General features: G+C 50.5%; 4 protein-coding genes across 6 annotated transcripts; 2 read left to right on the top strand and 2 right to left on the bottom strand.

Moving 5' to 3' along the window:
* The first annotated feature begins 3085 nt into the window (after positions 1 to 3085).
* Tnfaip8l2 (TNF alpha induced protein 8 like 2) lies at positions 3086 to 5840 on the top strand. The gene is made up of 2 exons (XM_052179818.1): positions 3086 to 3160; positions 4805 to 5840. The coding sequence occupies exon 2, from the start codon at positions 4834 to 4836 to the stop codon at positions 5386 to 5388; it is 555 nt and encodes a 184-aa protein (XP_052035778.1). The 5' UTR covers positions 3086 to 3160; positions 4805 to 4833; the 3' UTR covers positions 5389 to 5840.
* Positions 5841 to 10550, bottom strand: Lysmd1 (LysM domain containing 1). The gene is made up of 3 exons (XM_052179817.1): positions 9631 to 10550; positions 7178 to 7539; positions 5841 to 6817 (listed from the first exon to the last, which is right to left on the bottom strand). Exons 1-3 carry the CDS (start codon positions 9808 to 9810, stop codon positions 6679 to 6681), a joined length of 681 nt encoding a protein of 226 aa, XP_052035777.1. The 5' UTR covers positions 9811 to 10550; the 3' UTR covers positions 5841 to 6678.
* A 54-nt stretch (positions 10551 to 10604) lies between these two features.
* Positions 10605 to 15213, top strand: Scnm1 (sodium channel modifier 1). The gene is made up of 7 exons (XM_052179816.1): positions 10605 to 10777; positions 11012 to 11082; positions 11345 to 11433; positions 11543 to 11637; positions 11750 to 11838; positions 14047 to 14241; positions 14878 to 15213. The coding sequence occupies exons 1-7, from the start codon at positions 10727 to 10729 to the stop codon at positions 14975 to 14977; spliced, it is 690 nt and encodes a 229-aa protein (XP_052035776.1). The 5' UTR covers positions 10605 to 10726; the 3' UTR covers positions 14978 to 15213.
* Positions 15214 to 15551: 338 nt separating this feature from the next.
* Positions 15552 to 20109, bottom strand: Tmod4 (tropomodulin 4). 3 transcript variants are annotated; one of them, XM_052179814.1, is made up of 9 exons: positions 19963 to 20109; positions 18870 to 19032; positions 18473 to 18629; positions 17938 to 18054; positions 17291 to 17380; positions 16991 to 17121; positions 16799 to 16906; positions 16336 to 16479; positions 15552 to 16145 (listed from the first exon to the last, which is right to left on the bottom strand). In XM_052179814.1, exons 2-9 carry the CDS (start codon positions 18990 to 18992, stop codon positions 15639 to 15641), a joined length of 1377 nt encoding a protein of 458 aa, XP_052035774.1. In that variant the 5' UTR covers positions 18993 to 19032; positions 19963 to 20109; the 3' UTR covers positions 15552 to 15638. The 3 variants fall into 3 exon arrangements, with proteins under 3 accessions (XP_052035774.1, XP_052035775.1, XP_052035773.1); XM_052179815.1 differs by having other exon boundaries at positions 15552 to 15661; positions 16001 to 16145; positions 18870 to 20108; XM_052179813.1 differs by having other exon boundaries at positions 18870 to 20109.
* Positions 20110 to 21650: the final 1541 nt, after the last annotated feature.

Genomic DNA, 21650 nt, shown 5'->3' on the forward strand with positions numbered 1-21650 from the left:
AGTGTGTGTGTGAGTGTAAGTATGTGTGTGTGTGTGTGTGTGTGAGTGTAAGTATGTGTGTGAGTGTGTGTGCGCGCGTGCGCGTGTGTGTGTGTGTGTGTGTGTGTGTGTGTGTGTGTGTATGTGTGTGTGTGTGTGTGTGTGTGTGTGTGTGTAGCTGGTCTGTTTGCTGCTTTGTACCTTTTTCATCCACCTTTTCCATCCCCCTTCCCACACTTTCACCCTCGGAACACCAGATAGGAGAGAACAAAGGATGGAGAGGAGAGGGGGCGGAGCTATCCTTAGACTATTGCTGCTGATAAGAGGTGTCAAGTTCCTTCGCACAAGTCCGACCTTTGCCTTCAGGATATCTAATTTCTTGTTGTTTCTTCTTTGCACAAGACTACTTAGCAAATCTTGGCTAACAGCAAACGGCAACGACAACTCAGTGCCCCTCGGGACCCCTAGCATTTATATACCCGCGGAACCGTCCCCAGAATTCCAAAGAGCACGCGCCTGCTGGAGCACAAGGCAAATAACAGTCGCTGCTGCAGACGACACCTGGAAGCAGCTCCGCATCCCTGCTTAGGATTCAAACAAACATATTCTTATATTTCTGTTTTTTAAAGAAACTAGAATTCAAAAATTGTCACTCAACTGTGTGTGCATGTGTGTGAGTGGCTGTCTTCCTCCACCTTATATCTTTTTAAATTATTATTACTATTATTATTATTATTATACTCATTCGCCTTACATCCTGCTTACTGCCCCCCTCTTGGTCAATCCCTCCCTCCACTTTTATGGTTTTGAGATAGATCTCTCCTTGAATCTGGAGCTAATCTATTTTGCTAGACTATCTGGCTATCAGGTGCCCCCCACCCCCACCCCCACCCCGTCAGCCTCCCTCACAGGTCTTACCTATGTGCTCTGCCTTGCCTGCCTGGTGTTTTAACTAGGCGCTGTGGATCATGCGGGTGGCACACCTCTTACAGGGTGAGTGCTGAGACCTCATTTCCATGGACATTTATTTATTTAAGAAAAAAAAAGTATCAGGGAGATGGAAAAAAAAGTATCAGGGAGATGGCGGCACACACCTTTAATCTCAGCACTCAGGAGGCAGAGGCAGGTGGATCTCTGCAAATCTGAGGCCAGCCTGGTCTACAGAGCGAGTTCCAGGAGATAGATTCTTGCAATTGCTCATTACTTGCTATGTACACCAGGCTGGCCTTGAACTCACAGAGACCTGTCTTCCTCTGCCTCTTCAAGGCTGAGTCTAAAAGTGTGGTGCTTTTTATTTATTTATTTATTTATTTATTTGGTTGATGCTGATAAGGGATGGACCAGACCACTTTGGGCACGCTGAGAAAGTAATGGGATAAACATTGTTCTTCTATGACCCCTGCACCAATTCCTACCCTGACTTCCTTCAATGACGGATTATGATATGGAAGTGTAAGCAAAAAAACAAAACAAAACAAAAACAAAAACATAAATCCTTTCTTCCCCAAGAACGGTGTTTCATCATTACAATAGAAACACTGAGACAGTCGGGTGGTGGTGGCGCACGCCTGTAATCCCAGTACTCTGGGAGGCAGAGGCAGGCAGATTTCTGAGTTCGAGGCCAGCCTGGTCTACAGAGTGAGTTCCAGGACAGCCAGGGCTATACAGAGAAACCCTGTCTCGAAAAAAACCAAATCCATAACCGCTGAGACAGGCCAGTGAGACTATACCTCAAAGGCAATGAACCAGACCAGGCTCCTGAGGATGACCTCTTCTGAAGGTCCTGAGTTCAAATCCCAGCACCCACATGGTGGATCACAGCCATCCATAAAGAGATCTTGATGCTCTCTTCTGGTGTCTGAAGACAGCTACAGTGTACTTTTTTTGTTTGTTTGTTTTTTAGATTTGGATTTTTTTGAGACAGGGTTTCTCTGTGTAGCCCTGGCTGTCCTGGAACTCACTCTGTAGACCAGGCTGGCCTCAAACTCAGAAATACGCTTGCCTCTGCCTCCCAGAGTGCTGAGATTACAGACATGCACCACCACCGCCCGGCTACAGTGTACTTACATATAATAAATAAATAAATCTTTAAAAAATTGTATTGTTTGTATGTGTGTGCATTCCATAGATATAAACCAGGAAGAGACCATAAGGTATTAGATCCACTGCAACTAACCAGTGGTTATGAGCCACCAGATATAGGTGCTGGGAATAAAACGTCATCTGGAAGATCAGCAGGTCACTGAGCGATCTCTCTGGAGACCCCCTAATCAGTTTTTAAATTGCTGAATCCCAAGGCCTCTTTTAGGGTCCTCATTCTGTCCTGAAGAAAACTATATAGTTAACTCCTTTAAAGATTTGTGTCTGTGTGTGCCCGAGTATATGTTCAGGGACCAAATGTATGCAGGTGACTCTGAACACAAGAAGAGAACGTTGGAATTCCTGGAGCTGGAGTTGTAGGTTGTTCCTTTTCCAAGACAGGCTCTGTGTAGCCCTGGCTGGCCTGGAGCTCGCTCTGTAAACCAGGCTGGCCTTGAACTCAGAGACCTGCTTGTCTCTGCTTCCAGGGTGCTGGGATTAAAGTTGTAGTTTTGCCTCACTGGAGACTGCCGTCATTTCCCAGCCCTTTCGCCGCTGTTCTGCGCTGTACTCCGTCCTCTAGCGTTTTGGCTCGATGCTGACACCTCCTGGTCACGTGTGGTTCAGCAGCCCTAACCTTGGCACCTGCCTCCTGCCAGTACTGAAGGCTGGGACAGTCTGTGCCAATCTTACTTCCAGAGTCTGAAGACGCTTATATAACGCTGTTCGACTACACCGCCCGATGCTCTTCATCACCCCCCTCACTGCCTCCCTCACTACGATCCGGACTCTGCACGGTCCTCAGGACCACAAGAATATTAGACAGCAGGAAAGAAGCGGACTGTTTAGGTGGAGGTGTGGAACGGGTCCCTGCCACCTCAGAGCTGGTGCTTCCTACTGAATTCCATTCCTTCTGACCTTTGTCTTATTTCTAGGCTGCTCTTGGGACACTGGACTTCTTGGTGACAGTGGTGATGAACCGGAGGTGGAGTGTGTGTGGGCGGGGCTTGGGGTGGGGCTAGACCAAAGGGCCTCTTAGGAGCTTCTCCATTCTGCTAGATCTCAGAACCATCCAAGGCAAGACTGGCACCCAGCACGGCAGGTGAGGCCTGGCCACGACAGAGGGCGGGTTTCAAGGGGACAGTGACGGGATATCCCGACCCGTTCACCCTCGCCTTTCTTTCCGTTTTGTGAAACTCTCGCTTGTAGAATTCTTGGTTCTCCCTCTCTCCCCAGAACCGTTGTAGTGTATTCAGTGGACCGAGCGAGGCTATCCGAGCGCGACCCGGCTTGGGCTGGGGGCTGAGTCTAGAGCTGAGGGCTGGAGGTGCACGCGGGACGAGAGATTTTAGAGATTTTTAGAGAGCTAAAGTCATGGAAGTAGAGTGACGCAAAGTGAAAGCTTAGCTAGGCTAGAGGTTCAGGGGTCACCTAGGGGCTGGGACAAAAAGGGTGAGTGACATAGCTACCCTGAGAGGACTGGGGACTTAGCTGGAGATGGCAAAGGGGGCAATGGGGAGCCCGGTACACAGAGGGCGAGCCGGGAAGGAAAGCGGGCTCCTGTCGGACCGTCCACAGGGCAAGGCAGAAACAAATCAAGATGGCAGGTTCCCATTGGAGTGATTCAGGCGCGGGAGAGGCCCCTGGCTATCCTCCCTCTGAGAGGGCTCCTATTTTCATTTGAGGGAGAGGGTGAGGTTGCTCCTCACTGCGGTCACAGCCACATCCTGCAGAGCCGGGGAGGGGAAGTAAGAAGCAAAACAACCAGAAGTGCAACCACAGCAGAAGACCCTGTCCCCGGGCACAGGACATACCACCGGGAAGGCCTCGTCGGCCTGGCCAGCCTGAGAGCCTACTGCCACCCAGTCCCCTCGGTGGTGGGCTGTGACTGGCAGCACTCCTTGGAGAGCGACTTTGGAGGGATTATTTGACTTGTAGCCTATTTTATCTCACATTTTGTTTATTTATTATGTATATGTGTGAGTAGGAGCAAGAGGTCTCCCTGGAGCAGGAGGAGATCGTGAGCATCTGTTGTGAGCTGAGACAAGGAGCCATCTCTCTGGCTCCTCGAGGCCTGTTTTCAGCATTTACCAGGCCAAGCTGCTTAAGATCTCTTAGTCTTGCCCAGAGGTGGCAGTACACACCTTCAATCCCATTGCTGAGGAGGCAGAGGCAGGCAGATCTCAGTTCAAGGCTAGCCTGGTCTACAGAGCAAGTTCCAGGACAGCCAAGGCTACACAGAGAAACCCTGTCTTGAAAAAACAAAGAGTTCCTTCAGCCTGGAGATTTCTCACTGTAAACAGGGCTGTCACCCTCATGGAGTTGGTAAACCAAGGCAGTCTGTATCAAGCACCTGGCACATAGGTCTAACAAAGCCAAGTGGTCTAGGGACCTAGCTCCCTCTCTTCTTTTAAGACTTTATGGTACTCCCCCTGACAGGAGCTTTGGATCTCAAGCCTGGGAACAGAGGGGCGCTGTGCAGATGTCCTGTCGAATGGGCGCTGCCCTCTCCACCACACATAGCCCCCTGCCCCGTGCCCACACTCCTCCGCCAGGGCTCTCCCTGCTCCTCGCGGCTGTTTTGAAGACACAGATGTCTTGTTTATAGCACTGAAGGGAAAAAGCAGAAGCAAGGCCTACAGGACGGAGGGGCCCAGGGGACAGGGAAGACCAAGCAGGAAGAGCAGTGAAGAGGAGGAAGGGCCATTTTCCTCCTCTCTCTCATTACGCCCGCTGCCTCCTCTAGGGACTCGTCACACACCGATCCCAAGCACCATGGAGTCCTTCAGCTCCAAGAGTCTGGCACTCCAAGCGGAGAAGAAGCTGCTGAGTAAGATGGCTGGGCGGTCCGTGGCGCATCTCTTCATCGACGAGACCAGCAGCGAGGTACTGGACGAGCTTTACCGCGTGTCCAAAGAATACACGCGCAGCCGGCCCAAGGCGCAGCGGGTGATCAAAGACCTCGTCAAGGTGGCCGTCAAGGTGGCCGTGCTGCACCGCAGTGGCTGCTTTGGCCCTGGGGAGCTGGCTCTGGCTACACGATTTCGCCAGAAGCTACGGCAGGGCGCGATGACGGCACTTAGCTTCGGGGAGGTGGACTTCACCTTCGAGGCTGCCGTGCTCGCAGGCCTGCTCGCCGAGTGCCGGGACATTCTGCTGGAGCTGGTGGAGCCCCACCTCACACCCAAGTCACACGACCGCATCAGACACGTGTTTGATCACTACTCTGACCCCGACCTGCTCGCTGCCCTCTACGGGCCTGACTTCTCTCAGCACCTTGGCAAGATCTGTGATGGGCTCCGGAAGCTGCTCGACGAGGGGAGGCTCTGAGGCCCCGGAGCTCAGCACACTGGACTTAGCAAAATGACTGACCGGGAAATGACACATCGGGCGTTCTAACCCCACACAAACGCTTCTCAATCCCCTGGCTTCAGTCTCTCCCGAGAGAGCTCTTGACACCGAGGCCGCCCACACTCCAAACTGCTGCTGGTCAGAGCTGAGAGGCGGCTGTCCCAGCCAGTTCAAGGAAACAGCTGACTGAAGAAGAAGTGAAACTCGATCCACTTCTCCCAGGAGGGCTGCCCACAACAGGGGACCCTCTTCCTCCACAAACCCAAGGAAGGGGACACTAAAGGCCAGACGCAGGGAGGTGGCCATCAGGGGCCTCCTGGGTCTCTTAGAGTTGGAGGCAGCACTTGGACACATACAAACACTGTGTTCCAGAGCTTTTAGAAGGAGTTGGGGGAAGGGAGGCACAGGGGAAATAAAACCACTAAAACATGCACAGGGCTCACTGTTTAATCTCTCCAGCTCCACACTCAGGCTAAACGCAGAGGAGAGGTCTAGAATAACACTTCTCTCGCCTTGCCCCACTCCTGAACAGGAGACTGCAGACTCCCAGCACTGAGCCACCAGGCCTGTTTCTTTACTTGAGGAACAAAACGACAAACCTCAGGTCAGGTACAGACTGCAGGTGACTCTGAAGTGAGGAGCAGGGACAGGCGGGCTAGGGTGTGTGACAGACACCTCTGTAATTGTCCTCCTGACCCCTGAAGCATTGTGCACTCTGTGGCCCCAGCAAGAGGAGTGGGAAGAAGGGGGCTTAGTCAGTCCCCGCCCCCACTGCCTTCTCAGAGCCAAGGGGTGGAAAAAGGTGTAGGGAAGTCTTAGTTACAACTGCGCCCCACCCTTTACCTTGGGATGCCGAGAGACTCGTGCAGCCAGCCATGGTCCCTATCTTCAGGGATGTGGAAATCCCCCACCCCTTTTCTCAGTTAAGGAGAAAGGAGTTAGATATAGCAAATAAATATTACTTCAATATAGCACCAAATAAATTAGGTAAGCTCACTGGAGATGGGGAGGGGGCTCTGCCTCCCTGCTCTAAGGCCCGGGAGTGGTCAAAGGGACAGTGAGGGCTTAAAAGAGCCTTTGAAGCTAAAGGCTCACTCTAGACTCAGCCCAAGAACTGGGAAGAGGTCTGCTCCCACTCCCCACGCTTGCCAGTAAGTGTCCCCAGCTGGGGCGTGAGGCAGGCTGGGAAGCTTTGCCAGAGCTCACCTCAGCCTCCTCCCCCCTCGGCTGCTCCTTCAGCACCTGCTTCACTCATCAGTTCTGGGGCCCTCAGAGTTTGAAGATTTCATCTTCTTGGTCGCGCAGTGTCTGGGTCCGAGACGTCCTGGTGAGCGGCACAGGACCTAGCACTGCTCGCTGCTGCATGCGAGGAGAGCTCGAGTAGAGCCCGGCATCCTCCTCAGGTACCCTGAGGACGAGGAGGGGAGACAGGGACAAATCAAGGCAAGAACCTGAGAGTGGACCAGTGTGGGGGGGGAGGGGCGGGGTGCCTCCTTCTGTTTCACAAGTTGGATGGTGTCTCAGTGTCTTCTGGGAAATCTGCTCCTACTGGTTCCTCACAGTCCCGGCACTATGAGTGAGAACGGAACCCACAGGACCTCTTTCCCACGGCCTCACCCCATCCAGACCCACTGGCTCCTTCATGGGTTGAGACCACAGGGGAGAAAGGCATGCACGTCAGGCCTTTGGTTATGCATTATTTGTGACTAACTAAAAGAAGAGTCCATGCAGGGAGTTAGTGGGGGGAGGGGGTCAGCTGGAGACTCACCCACTTTCCTCTTTCCTTAGCTTCTGGGCAGCAGCCTTCTTTGACAGGCTGATCTGTGAGTCAAGCTTCTTAAGGAAATCAGAGGCAGAAAGGTCATGGCTGGGTGTGGAGGTTTCCTGGTGAGCTCGGACGCCTGCGCCATTGGGCCGACCTAAACCTGACCCTGGACCCGTCCTCTTCCCTGAAGATGAACCAATCTCATCCTTACTCCGGCATGCCTCTTCCTCTTCATCGTTTTCCTCCTCAGAATCCAAACCATTAAATAGGTCTCTGGGCTCTGTCAGGATGGGGATGTAGAGTGTTTTCTTCAGGAAGATGGAGTCGTTAGTATAAAGGCGGTTGGTACGCTTAATCTGTTCCATCTTTTAAAAAAAATCAGCCAAAATTAGTATCTGACAGTAAAATCCACCAATCTCATATAGCATATCAAGTTTTTTTGTTTTTTTTTTTCCGTCGTTTTCACTACGTAGGCCAGGTGACTTTCAAAACATTTCTGGCTTAGTATCCCAAACTTTTCTTATTGCTGAGTGTGGTTGAAGACACGTGGACTTGGGGGCAGGTCAGGAGGCTGTGCCAGGGTTTATTATGTGTGTGTGGCAAGCACTTTGATTATCTGAGTTAGCAAATGAGCCGTCCTCCCAGGACACCAACTCAAAATGTTTAAGTAACTGTGCAATTTTATTTGACTCCACAAAAAACTAGCTAAAATATAAAGAGCTGATATTAATCTTGTTTTATAATTTTCATACTTTTTAGTCGTAAGATAACTTCACATTTTAAAAAATTATGGAGGTGGGGGCCTGAGAGACAGCTCAGCACTTAAGAGCACTGACTGTTCTTCCAGCGGTCCTCATTTCAATTCCCAGCACCCACATGGTGGTTCACAACCTTCGGTAATGGGATCCAACGCCCTCTTCTGGTGTGTCTGAAGACAACTACAGTCTGTAACTTGTTCCAGGCAATCTTCTGATCTCTATAGGTACCAGGCACCCCTATGGCACATGGATATACACACAAAGAAAACACTAAAAATAAATTGTAAATAAAATTTTAAAAAAGCTAAGCCAAGTACGGTAGTTCTGTTCTTTTCTTTTCTTTCTTTCCTTTTTTCTTTCTTTCCTTTTTTCTTTCTTTCTTTCTTTCTTTCTGTCTGTCTGTCTGTCTTTGTTTTTGTTTTTTTCTTGACAGGGTTTCTGTGTATAGCTCTGGCTGTCTTGGAACTCACTCTGTAGACCAGGCTGGCCTCGAACTCAGAAATCCGCCTGCCTCTGCCTCCCAAGTGCTGGGATTAAAGGAGTATGCCACCACTGCCCGGCTTTTCTTTTTCTTTCTTTTCTCTCTCTCTCTTTCTTCTCTCCCTCTCCCTCTTTCTCCCTCTCCTTCTCTCTCTCTCTCTCTCTCTCTGAGACAGGGTTTCTCTGTAGACCAGGCTGACCTCAAAATCTGCCTGCCTCTTCCTCCCAAGTGCGGGGGAATAAAGGCGTGTGCCACCACTGCTGCATCTGAATATTTACACCGTTGTTTCTTCTCTACTCCTCATGAGAATTTAACTTACATGAGCACATCAACAAACCTATGCTTTGTCTCCAGAAAGAGTTACCTTAGGCTTTAAGCATGGGAATTTGTCTAAATCCAACATTTGTTTGTATGTAATAAAACAGGATATAGACAGGAAGGCCACAACTTTTAATGCAAGGTATTTGTATGCCCATCAAACCTCTCCTAGGGGTGACCTGAAATACGTGGAGTATGTAGAGGATACTTGTTTTGTGCCTCTGCAATGAAAGCAAAGCCAGAGTGGAAATAAGAACCACAGAGGGGTGCTGGAGAGATGGCTCAGCGGTTGAGTACACTGACTGCTCTTCCAAAGGTCCTGAGTTCAAATCCCAGCAACCACATGGTGGCTCACAACATCTGTAATGAGATCTGACACCCTCTTCTGGAGTGTCTGAAGACAGCTACAGTGTACTTATATATAATAATAAAGAAATCTTAAAAAAAGAAAAAAAGAGAGAACTACAGCCGGCACTGTAAGGAGCTCTACCACTAACAGTCAGCTCTCTCCTACTTGCCATGAAGGTTTGGTCACGACATTTTTTCCCCTGCATGGCTGGCTAATAGTATGGGCTTCAGAGTCAGAGAAACCTTACTCTGACACAGAAGGGATTTGACCTTGATCAAACTGGTTTATCAGTCTTGAGTTGATAGGGACACAAGGTCCAATTAATGTCTGTAAGCCCCGCCCTCACTCTCCTCCCTCCCCCACCATCCACAGGCGCTGCTCCTCCCTCTGGGAGAGTTGGGCAGATCTGTCCCAACAGTGCTACACTGAGAAGTGAAAGCAAAATAAGAAAGAAAAAAACAGACCATAATATAATTTGAATAGTGTCAGAGGAGGCTGCTTAGCGGGCCCCCCACTTCCTCCTAGGGCTATCCAATCCTGGAAGACTCACCGTCACCCCGTATTTGAGTGCTAATCCAGCCAGGGTGTCTCCAGGCTCCAACTGATGCTCCAGGCGTCTTTCCCTCACGGGAGAGCAGGATGATTGTACCAGGCTTCCATAAGAACGTGTACGGCTTCCGTGCAACAGCCCTGACCCCCCGAGGGGAGGCTGTCTGGAGGGAGAAGCCATCTCCTCACTGCCAAGACCTAGAGTCACAACTGAGGAAAGCCCAACTAAGTAACAGTTTAGCCGAACTAAAGGAAGGGATGTTCAGAGACTTCGTTTTCTCTTCTCTCGTCTCTCTTCAGTCTCCCCACTCTCGAGAGACTACATTCGTCCTCTTGCTCTTGCTGCTTCTTACCGAGCTTGCAGCTACAGTCCGTCTCTTAAGAAGTCTGCCAGGCCGGTTACATTTCTCCTTCCTCAAGCCCCTTACCCATAAATATCTTCCCTGAGTTGTCAGTCGCTGACCAGGTTGACTTTCGATGCCCCCTCCCCAACTCCTCGCAAGCCGGATCTCTGACCTTTGAACCCTAGACACCCTCATCAACACTCTTCCCTCAGTGTGTCCCCACATCCAACAGTTGGGACGCCGGGAGCCCCCACATCCTCTCTGTTCCAAATAAGGCCCACCCAGGTAGGTTGTGGCTGAGGAGTGCGAGCCTGAGGACCGCACGAGTTGGCAGTATATAGTCCACTGAGATCCCAGCAGCCTCGCTCCACATCAGGAGGGTCCCACCCTGAAATTCCCGCTCCACATACAGGACCTTGGGTCTCCGAACACCTCGATCTTTCGAGATGTGAGGGCCTGTGTCCAGGTGAGCGGTGTGCTCTTCAAAAAAATAAAATAATAAAATAAATAACCAAAAGACTTCATTTCCCAAAAGGCACAGCGTCCTCAACGTATCATAGGAAATGCAGGCCCTCAGGGCGCTGGAGGCGGGTCTTCCGGCTCGCGCGATGCATGCATGGAAAAGCGTCCCCGGAAGTACAGACACCCAGAAAGAAACCGGAAGTAGAGGAGGCGATCGTGTACTCTTCCTACGGTGGCCCAAAGGAGCAGCAAAGTAGGCGTAGGAGAGTTTATCATAGTCTCACAGTCGCGATGTCTTTTAAGAGGGAAGGGGACGACTGGAGTCAGCTCAATGTGCTCAAAGTAAGCCCTAGTGAGAGTCCGATCACCTTCAGCCACCCTGTTGCTTTGTTTTGTTGTTCTGGCGACATCTAGAGGAGGGGGTTGGGGACCACAATTGGTGACCCCTTCTTCTACCCTATAATCTGCATGCCCCCTTGCCAAATCTGCATGCCCCCTTGCCATTTGACTCCTTCCCCATATTATTTCATTCCCATCCGTCCCTCTTATTCATTTATTCTATCCTGTTCCCTGCAGAAACGGAGAGTTGGGGACTTGCTGGCTAGTTACATCCCTGAGGATGAGGCGCTGATGCTGCGGGATGGACGGTGAGAGCAAAGAGTGACTCAAGCCCAGGGGTCAGAGGCTCAGCAAGCTTTTGTCACTAAGGAGTTCAGGAGTAGAATAGGGCTCTTTGTCTGGAAGTGAAATGGAAGGGGTGGAAATCTGGAAACCTGGGAGTTGGTGGGGTGCTATGACAGAAGCAGGGCCTATTCACCATAGCAAGAACACCCCGACTGCAGGCTCTCCAACACGCAGCATACAGACACACCACACACACAGCGTTCACTTCTCTTCCCGTTTCCGCAGCTTTGCCTGTGCTATCTGCCCGCATCGACCAGTGCTGGACACCCTGACCATGTTGACAGCCCACCGTGCAGGCAAGAAGCATCTGTCCAGTAAGTATCTGAGAAGTGGGGAGGGGGGCGGGGATAGAGAATAAACTCTGGACGTTTTGGCAAGCCACCGGGCGTTGTGCAGTTCATTCTCCCTTGCTTTTCTTCTCAGGTCTGAAGCTTTTCTATGGCAGAAAGCAGTCAGGCAAGGGAGCAGAGCAGAATCCAAGACAGCAGAACGACGTGAAGACAGAAAGCAAAGGCGAGGTGAGAGGTTGAGGGGGCGGCCGGTGTTGTTCAGACAAGGCTATACTGCACACAACAGGCTTAGGGGATTTTTTTGCTTCTAACAGCTTTGACTCTGTCTCTTCATCACCAGGCTCCTTTGTTAACCCAGACTCGAATAATCACCCAGAATGCTCTACACAGAGCCCCGCACTATAACAGTTGCTGCCGCAGGAAGCACAGGTCGGTGGAATGGGAAAGCCAGGAGTGGAAAAATGGTAGAAAGAAATAGATGACTTTAAAGTTATTACTCTCCAAATTGTATTCTGAGAAATACTAATCTTGTGAAAATGTTTTTTAAAAAGGATTTATGATTTTAAAATAAAATTTTAGCAGATGGAATACTGTAGCATGATCCTACTTAAAAATAGTAACACTAGCCGGGCGGTGGTGGCGCACGCCTGTATTCCCAGCACTTGGGAGGCAGAGGCAGGAGGATTTCTGAGTTCGAGGCCAACCTGGTCTACAGAGTGAGTTCCAGGACAGCCAGGGCTACACAGAGAAACCCTGACTCAAAAAAACAAAACAAAACAACAACAACAAAAAAAATAGTAACACTATTTTTGGTTAGATGGCTCAGTGGTTAGGAATGCAGGGGACTCTTCCAGAAGTCCCGAGTTCAATTCTCAGCAACCATATGGTGGCTCACTTCTGATGCCCCATGTAGTTTTGTACATGTAGACCGCACTCCTATATTTATTAAAAATAAATAAATAAATACATTAAAAAAGGATAATTGGGGACTAGAGATATGGCTCTGTGGTTAAGAGAACTATTGCTCTTCCAAAGGTTCTAAGTTGAATTCCTAGCAACCACATGGTGGCTCACAACCATCTGTAATGGGATCCAATGCCTTCTGGTGTGTTTGAAGACGGCTATGGTGTACTTACATATAATAAACAAATCTTTTAAAAAGAGAGAGATTTGAGAATTGTAACATTAACAGGGCATGGTGGTACACGTTTTGTTTGCTTGTTACTGAGATAGAGTCTCTCTTTTTAGCCCTGGATATCCTGGGACCCTGCTATTTAGACCAGGGTGGCCTCATATTCACAGAGATCTGCCTGCCTCTGCCCCTCAAGTGCTGGGATTAAAGGTGAGCACTCCTATGCCTGGCTTTGGAAAATCCTAAGACAAAAATTTAGAACTATATATTAGATTCTCTAAAATTACAGAACTTATGTAATGTCTCTCTAAATTGAGGGAATTTATTGTAATGACTTACAGTCTGCAGTCCAACTAATCCAGCACTGGGCAGCTGTGGATGGGAAGTCCAGGAATCTAGTAGTTGCTCAGTCCCATGAGTTTAAACTGGTCTTGTGTAGAAGTGGGTTCCAAAGATGTTCTGGCAAATACGTGCAAGCAGTTGAAGAAGAGTGAGTCTTCCTTCTTCCAATGGTTATGTAGGCCCCCAGCAGAAGGTGTGGCCCACATTAAGGTGTGTACCACACTGGGATCTGGGACTTGATTTGTCCTAGGCTGACCTTGTACTCAGATCTGCTTGCCTCAGTCTCCTGGAATTAAAGGCATATGCTAGCTTGCCTGGGCCTAAGTCTTTTTTTTTTTTTCTTGTGGTTTTTTGAGACAGGGTTTCTCTGTGTAGCCCTGGCTGTCCTGAACTCACTCTGTAGACCAGGCTGACCTTGAACTCAGAAATTTGCCTGTCTTTGCTTCCCAAGTGCTGGGATTAAAGGCATGTGCCACCACTGCCCTGCAGGGGCTAAGATTTTCATGGCCACTATGCCTAAAGATCTCCATGCCAAGATCCAGGTCAGAAGCCTGTGTCTTCCAGCCTCAAGATCTGGATCACAAGTGTTCCCTCCAATTCTGGATTGTAGTTCATTCCAGACAAAATCAAGTTGCCAACCAGGAATAGCCATTACAAAATATTACGCTAGTTTTCCTCAAATTTCTTTTTTTCCCTTTATTTTTTATCTTATGTGCATTGGTGTTTTTCCTGCATATATGTCTGTGTGAGGGTGTCAGAGGTGGAGTTACAGATACTTGTGAGCTGTCATGTGGGTGCTGGCAATTGAACCCAGATCCTCTGGAAGAACAGTCAGTGCTTTTAACCACTGAGCCATCGCTCTCGCCCCAACTTTTCTCAACTTCCTAATTTCAAGGTCTTTCATATGTAGAATATTTAAGATCTTAAGGAACTGGAGCCAGGCAGTGGTAACTCACACCTTTAATCCCAGCACTTGGAAAGCAGAGGCAGGAGGATTTCTGAGTTTGAGGCCAGCTTGGTCTACAGAGTGAGTTCCAGGTCAGCCAGGGCTTCACAGAGAAACCCTGTCTCAAATATCAAACAAACAAACAAAAGTTGAAAGGAAATCAGTTTCAGGCCGCTTTCCTTGATGGTTTTACAACCTTTGGTTCTTTCTCCCCCAGACCCGACGCCCCTGCCCCCTCTGTCTCCAGCTCTCCCTTGCCAGCTCCAGAGGTCGGACTCCAGAGGGCAAAGGTCAGTAAGGAACCTGAGCCTGGGGAGAGATCCGATGCCAAAGAGTCAGCAGCTCTCCTGGCCTCTGCACCCATGAGCCCCTCGAAGCGGCGAGTCCTGAATCATTACCTTACCCTGCGAAGGTGAGTGCTGGATCGAGTTCCTCAGGCTCCTTCTCTCTTCCCCTGACCGGCCTGTTTTCAGACCAATCCAACTGCTTTTTTTCTTATCACCAGTAACTTTTTTAAAAATTGTTTAAAATTTTCTGGCCTGGCAATGATGGTATACGCCTTTGTTCCCAGCACTTGGGAGGCAGAGGCAGGCAGATTTCTGAGTTCAAGGCCAGCCTGGTCTACACAGAGAGTTCCAGTTCAGCCAGGGCTACACAGAGAAACCCTGTCTTGAAAAACCAAAAAAAAAAAAAAAAAAAAAAAAAAATTGTATTTCCTCCCTCCCTTCCTTGTATGCGGCACTTATGCAAGTCTGAGGCGGCTTTCGGGGCTGGCTCTTTGTTCCTGTGCTGTAGGCTCCAGGGATGGAACTCAGCACATGAAGTTTTTTCTTTTTTCTTTTTTTTTCCTTTTCTCTTTTCTTTTTTTCCAAGACAGGGTTTCTCTCTGTAGCCCTGGCTATCCTGGAACTCGCTCTATAGACCAGACTGGCCTCGAACTCAGAGATCTGCCTGCCTCTGCCTCCCAAGTACATGCGCCACCACTGCCCGGCCCGAAGCGTTTTCATAAACCTCTTCCCTGACCAGGTCTGTTCTCTTGTACTTGCAGCTCTGGATGGGTCCCAGATGGACGAGGTCGATGGATAAAGGATGAAAATGTTGAGTTTGACTCCGATGAGGAGGAGCCCCCTGGCTTCCCCTTGGACTAATAATAATAACTTCTTTCCCCATTTGTCCTGCAAATAAACTGCGGCGGGTCCTGGGGGCACACTGATCCTTGTTCAGTCTCAGGATTGCAAATCTGCTCCCTCAGAGGCTGGCCACTCCTTCCCTACAAGGTACATGGCTCCCCATACTTCTGGCCCCTCCCCCACTTCTCAAAATCTTGCCAAATGTCAGCTGCTTTCAGACCGGTGCCCTATTAATAAGTCTGTCAGAAAGAGGTCGCTGCCCTTCATGGAGTCTGAGTCCTTCCCCGCCTCCACTGATTCCTTTTCTCTTCAGACCACACGTGGACTGTGGCACTAAGGGGCTCTGGCCACCTCTGTCTGCACTTCTGTCACAGAGGACTGAGGCCAAGTACCCTGTGGAGAGACTAAAGCCTTCAGCAGATTTATGGGGAACACAACGGACAGAGCTCCCCCTCCTCCTCGTAACCTGAACCTCCCTGCCTGCCTGCTGATCCCCAGAGTATAAATAAGCTCTTGATGAACTGGCAGTAACCCTTGGGGGGCAGCGCCAAGATTCCCACCCCAATCCAGGCAAGGAGACAGGCGGCGTGAACAAAAGGGAGTTTATTTACAGGAAAGGAGAGAGAGATGATCTGTGTGTCCCGGCTCTCGGCTCTTGTGGGTAAAAGGAAGGGTGATGTTATCTCTTCTTTTGCTGCCGACCTGGAAAAGAAGAACGGTAAACGGAGCTCCAGCTGTTGTTTGGGCAAGGGTGTGTTTCTTTCCTTTCCTTGGGCAGACGCATAAGGTGCTGCCTCCTGCCACCTGATGGCCGTTCCGTGACACCTGAAAATGAGAGGACTCTAGAGCTACCATCACTCCAACCCCCCACCCCCACTTCTCTGTAGGTGTGTATCTGGGGGAGAAGGACTTTTCTATCTCCCTGCGATTCGCTCTGAGTGTGTTTGCCACCACCCATGCATTTGTCGCCACGTGTGCCTTCGGGGTCTACACCTCTCGGCAGCTGCCCTCTCCTCTGCACACGGGTCTGCAATGACTCACGCAGCTCATTGTTCCGGGTCATGGCGTGGGCTGCCCGAGCTCGTGGTCCTTGCTGTGTAAAGTGGTACCCGAAGCGGACAATAGACGGACACTGCTCTAGCACGGTGGCCATCTCCATCTCTACCGCGTCACCAGGCCACTGGCGCTGGAGGATGGATGGAGGAGTGAAAGCCATCAGAGATGTGTGGCCACTCACCGCCCGGCCGGCCCGTGGGCCTCTGGGAAGTTAAGAGGCTCCCAGAGAGCGCTGATTTAGCTCTGCCCTCGGACCCTGAGCTTCCCTGGGAGAACTCGGTGGGTGTTAGCTGAATGAAGGCCGGGAAAGGGCCGCTGACCTGGTTATCCACACGGAGCTCAGTGAGAGTGGCGTTTTCCCGAACCGCCTTTAGCACAGCCATGAGCCCTGTGCTGCTGATGAAGTTGGACTCGATGTTCAGGCTCTGGAGACTGCGGTTCTCACGCAACATGTCAGCCACCGCCTGGGGGGTGGGGACTTGGGTTAGGGGAAGGGGCCAGTTCCACAGGTGACGGGAGAAACAATGGGAGCAGGAGGGAACGGCTCTTTGAAATTGCTTGAGGAACTGAGGCAGGAGTAAGTTGCTGGTGGGATGGAGCGCATTAGAGAAGCCTGTTTGGGGGGATGTGACCTTGGACCTTTAGAGCCAGGACCCAGGGCAGTAAGGGTAGGGATTTGAGGGTTGCCACAAGAAAACATGAGGATAGCACCCCCTAGTGTGGCCCTTGCAGGGGTACATGCCAGGGTATAGGAAGAGGACTGGGGACTTCAACTAGCCTTACATTGGCGATGGGGTCACCACTCTTTGTGGCCACCAGACTGAAGCTCCGGACATAGGTATTAGTCTTCATTGCTTCACACAAGTCACTTAGCACAGGTATCGGGATGTCCTGAGGGGGGACGGGATGGTGGGCTACGGACTCATATTTCGTCAGTAGCTATTCCTGTTTCTGTTTGGGTTGGGAGTGAAATACCTGGATATTATTGAGGTTCACCTCCTCCAGCTCCTTGTCATTACTTCGTACCCTCTTTAGCATCTCCTCAATGTTTGTGGGATTTGGGGGTTCATCTGGTACTGGTTTATACTTGTCAGGCTGTACAACACCTGATGAGGAACAGAGCAGAAAGGAAACCCCAACATATCCCACACCATACCTCCCTACTGGCCCCCTGTGTTCGTGCACAGGTCTCACATTTGCAACCTATTGAGAGCACTGGGGGTGGGGGTGGGGGTGGGGTGGGGTGAGGGCGGCCATGTTTCCCAGGGCACTCACTGCTAATGCCTTCGGTGTTGCAGATCTCTCCACTGCAGATGGCGTCATAATACTGCTTGTTGCTCATGAGCGTGTACATGCCCAGGATAGCTGGTGAGGGTCAGCAGAGGGTCAGGAGGTGAGGCCTGCACAGCCCTGCCTCCTGCCTCTCCCTGCTAAAGCACTTTTAGAGCCTGGCCTTGCACTCTTGAGGAGTTTCTCACCCTCCCTCAGCTCCAGGAGTTTCTTTCATAAGGCAGTGACTTCTGAAAGAAGAGAGGGCCCAGAAGGCCCGTGGGAGCCCTGAGAGGGTGAGCTGTGTACAGAGAAGATCCTCGGGCCAGTTTCAGGCAGCTCAGCTCTGCGTCCATCCATCTGCCCTCACGAGCCCTGTGAAACTGCTCTTTGAAAAGTTACAAACCCTTGCCTGGGCCTGTTAGTGATGGTAAATGCCTTTAATCCCAGTACTCAGGAGATAGAGGCAGGCAGATCTCTGTGAGTTCGAGGTTAGCCTGGTCTATAGAGTGAGTTCTAGTACAGCCAGGACTACACAGAGAAACCCTGTCTCAGAAAGGAGAAAAGGCACTGGCAGAAGCTTTCTGAGACAGGGTGTCCCGGCTCAGGCCTTTCCTAGCCCATCCCCCCTTCAGTGTCCCGCAGCTGCTCACCTGCAATGTCACACATTTCAGCATCTGTAGCATGGGACAGTGCCTCCTCCAGCTCAGGCTCCAGTGTAATCTGTTCCTCTGCCGGGATTTCTCGCTTAGGCTCAATAAAGGGCTTTCCTGATAGGGAGATGAAGGACAATTCAGGTAGAGGTGATTTCTTCCAAGATGGTGGCTCTACCTTTACCTTTTCCATATGGGGTCAGACTAGATCACCAGTGTACATCAGAAACCCTAAATTGTGTATATCTACAGGACTCTTTGGTCCTTTCATCCTCCTAAGAATTGAAGCGTACAGGCTGGAGTGGTGGCAAATGTCTGCGATCTCAGCATTTGTCAAGCTAAGGTATTTAGACTGCTAGTTCAGGGCCAACCTGGGCTACACAAGGAGCTCCTATCTCAAAAATCAATAAATGGAACAGAATAAATTATCATGCAGCTGTCCAAGGCCTGAGTCCCTGGCAGATAGCTGCTGGAAACAAGGAGGCACAAGAGACAGCCGTTTGGTCCCGGGGCGTAGATGGTAGGGCGCTCATACCCTTCTTCTCGCCAGTGTAGGGCACCAGGTCGTCACGTTCTTTGACTTCCAGCGCCTGCTGCTCTAGGTACTGCAGTAGGGCATCTCTGTCCAGCGGCCCTGTTGGACTCTTCTTTGTCTGGTCACGTTGTCTCAGTCCAGCTGGCAGGAGCATGTTCTTAGGGATGTTTGGGGGAACAAATTAAGTTCTGAAAGCCTGGTCCTTCGGGCTTTCAGGCCCTGGTCTTAGCTACCAAGGCCACCCCTCACCACATATGAAGGGACGCCCTGGCCCTGGTCTCAGCCGCCCAGTGTCCATCCCTTCCCACGTATGAAGGGACGCCCTGGCCCTGGTCTCAGCCGCCCAGTGTCCATCCCTTCCCACGTATGAAGGGACGCCCTGGCCCTATGTTCCTACCTCAGGGTCCATTTCTTGTAGCTCACAGTCCAGCTGTTCTAGCTCCTCAGGGCTCAAGGTCCTTAGGATCTCATCTTCATCTATGTCTCTGTATTTCTCCAGTTCCTTCTGATAGGATGACATGGTGGCCCCTACCCCCTCCCCACAGTGTGACGCTCACAGCCTGGGGGAATATGGGAAAAGTTGTTGGACGTGTATATACACGGAGGGCACAAAAAACTAGCCATAGTTAGACACTGACCAAGACACCTTGGAGGCTAGAGTCTCCCGGGGATGGGAAGATCAGATTGTTCTGTTAGATCCCCTCCCAGTTCCTGCACTTTCCAGCCATCCTAGATGGGGATTCTAGTCTCCAGGCTGGGTCCGTCCGCCACCATGTGATAGGGAAACCTGGCGGCACCCTCTCCTACCTTACCCTTACCCGGCAGTGTCTCTTGCCCTGACACAGCTGCTGGAGGCCCTGCCAGCACAGCTGGCTCCGTGCCCAGGTCCTATTAAAAGGTGGGAGGGGGTGGCAGAGAGCTTCAGGAAAATTCCTCCTCTCTTCCCCATTACCCAGGCCTGGTGGTGGAAACTGGTAAGCAAGGAGGCTTGGCTGGGCTAGAGTGGTCGCCGTTTATGACACCCTCACTTTCTCCTTCATCGTAAAAGACCAAGATCTCACTTTCTGTGTTAGCTAAAAGTCTAAATCAGAAGGGAAAGTAAGGCTTAGAAGCTAGGGCACTTCCAGATTGGGGGAAGGGGAGTGTGGCCTCAGAAGGCATTCAGTTGCCATAATCTGTCACCAGAAAGGTGACACTGGAACCCTGGGTAAAAGGAAAGAAAATGTCTTCTAAATGAGGAGATGGGACGATAAACTTGCACAACCTTTCAGTGTGGAAAGCAGTCAAGCTCTGAATACACACCACGCTTAACATGGAAGGGGACCCAGAGTGTGAGACGCTGCCAGCAAGCCTCAGAGTCAAGACAGGGACATCCGCGTGCGCGGCGGCTGGACAGCAGACACACCGGCTCACTCCCCCGGCCCACTCTGCCGTCTCCCACCCAGAAGACCCCCAGTGCCCACCTACCAGTCCCAATGGCCACCTCTCACCTCCCTTGTCAGTTGGTCCGTCTGTTCTACTAGGGCACTGCCCGGTCAGCAGGAGGAGTCTGTGCCGGGGAGAGCGTGGGGACAGTGAGCTCAGCATTTTATTATTTTAGCTCTGGCCAGGTGGGGAGTGGTGGGAGATCACATATACACAGACCCCATACCTTGCCCAGCCCTGAGAGCCTCTAGTGGCCACTCTCAGCCATGACACCTCTTTTCCTGCAGAGTCCTGCAGAGGAGAATCAGGAGACTCCTGTAGGTGTAGGGCACCTCTCTGTTACAGCACCGAATGGCCGGTGAGGCATGATTGTGCCAGCCACTGTGCCGAACAGCCGTATTCCCTCGACGGGACGAGGAGACAGGACTGCTACAAGGCGGAGAGCAGCCTGAACTACATGGTGAGCTCAAAGCCTTGTAGGTTTTTTTGTTTTTCTTTTTTAAAAGTTAAAGGGGCCAGGCAGTGGTGGCACACGCCTGTAATCCCAGCACTTGGAAGGCTGATTTCTGAGTTCGAGGCCAGCCTGGTCTACAGAATAAGTTTCAGGACAGCCAGGGCTACACAGAGAAACCCGGTCTCAAAAAACCACCAGAAAAAAAAAAAGTTAAAGGGGCGCATGCCTTTAATCGAAGCACTTGGGAGGCAGAGACAGGCAGCTTTTTGAGTTCAAGGTCAGCATGGTCTACAAAGCAAGTTCCAGGACAGCCGGAGCTACAGAGAAACTATGTCCTGAAAAACTAAAAGAGAAAGAAAGGAAGGAAGGAAGAGGGTAGAGAGCTAGAGCCGTCTCAGGTGGTTAAGACTGCTGCACAATTGTGAGGTCCCTGTACCTACATAACAGGGTGGCAGACACAGGAACACTGGGGGCTTGCTTGAAAACATGCATCTAGGTTCAGAAAGAGAGCCTGTCTCAGAGGGATAGGTGGAATTACAGACAACAACCGCCCAGCCTCTGCAGAGGCACCCCACCCAACACATTCGTGTACACACACTTACAGTGTAAGGATTTTGTTTTGATATTTAACTTTGAGAGACTAGTAAGTATGGATAACCTAGGTAAGTGTAATAAAAATATGATAGATTTGAATGAAGGCATTTTTATGAAATCCACTACTTTGTAAGTATATGCTATTAAAAAAGACAAAAGCAGGACTGGCAGCAGTGGCGCACGCCTTTAATCCTAGCACTTGGGAGGCAGAGACAGGTGATTTCTGAGTTCCAGGCCACCCTGGTCTACGGAGTGAGTTCCAGGACAGCTAGGGCTACACAGAGAAACCCTGTCTCAAACAAAACAAAACAAAACAAAAAAGACAAAGCAGGAATAGTGATTTGCACTTCTAGGCCTAGCACTTGGAAGGTTGAGGTAGAAGGCTTGCTGGAGCCCAGGAGTCTGCAATTACTCTGGAGAATTTAGGAAGAACTTGAGTTTTCTCACAACACACACACACACACACACACACACACAGGGGCTGGAGAGATGGCTCAGTGGTTTCCAGAAGAACTGGGTTTAATTCCCATCATCATCACGGCAACTACCATGGTCAGTAACTTCATTCCAGGGATTCAATGCTATCTTCAAGTCTCTATGTACAACATGTATGCTTATGGTGTTCACATATGTGCACGTAAAACACCCATACATGTAAAATAAAAAGAAAAAAAGACAGCTCTTAACAAGTGCTATCAAACTCTA

Source organism: Apodemus sylvaticus, chromosome 4 (assembly GCF_947179515.1).
Source record: "Apodemus sylvaticus chromosome 4, mApoSyl1.1, whole genome shotgun sequence".
NCBI classification, from domain to species: domain Eukaryota; kingdom Metazoa; phylum Chordata; class Mammalia; order Rodentia; family Muridae; genus Apodemus; species Apodemus sylvaticus.

Coding starts and splice junctions, on each gene's coding strand:
- Tnfaip8l2 (XM_052179818.1), top strand. CDS start 4,834: ATGGAGTCCTTCAGCTCCAAGAGTCTGGCACTCCAAGCGGAGAAGAAG.
- Lysmd1 (XM_052179817.1), bottom strand. CDS start 9,810: ATGGCTTCTCCCTCCAGACAGCCTCCCCTCGGGGGGTCAGGGCTGTTG. Junction 7,540..9,630: donor CACTCAAATACGGGGTGACG/GTGAGTCTTCCA, acceptor TTTTTTTAAAAG/ATGGAACAGATTAAGCGTAC. Junction 6,818..7,177: donor CTAAGGAAAGAGGAAAGTGG/GTGAGTCTCCAG, acceptor CCTCGTCCTCAG/GGTACCTGAGGAGGATGCCG.
- Scnm1 (XM_052179816.1), top strand. CDS start 10,727: ATGTCTTTTAAGAGGGAAGGGGACGACTGGAGTCAGCTCAATGTGCTC. Junction 11,638..11,749: donor AGACAGAAAGCAAAGGCGAG/GTGAGAGGTTGA, acceptor CTTCATCACCAG/GCTCCTTTGTTAACCCAGAC. Junction 14,242..14,877: donor CATTACCTTACCCTGCGAAG/GTGAGTGCTGGA, acceptor TTGTACTTGCAG/CTCTGGATGGGTCCCAGATG.
- Tmod4 (XM_052179814.1), bottom strand. CDS start 18,992: ATGTCATCCTATCAGAAGGAACTGGAGAAATACAGAGACATAGATGAA. Junction 17,381..17,937: donor TGAAATGTGTGACATTGCAG/GTGAGCAGCTGC, acceptor GACCCTCACCAG/CTATCCTGGGCATGTACACG. Junction 16,146..16,335: donor AGCTCCGTGTGGATAACCAG/GTCAGCGGCCCT, acceptor TCCATCCTCCAG/CGCCAGTGGCCTGGTGACGC.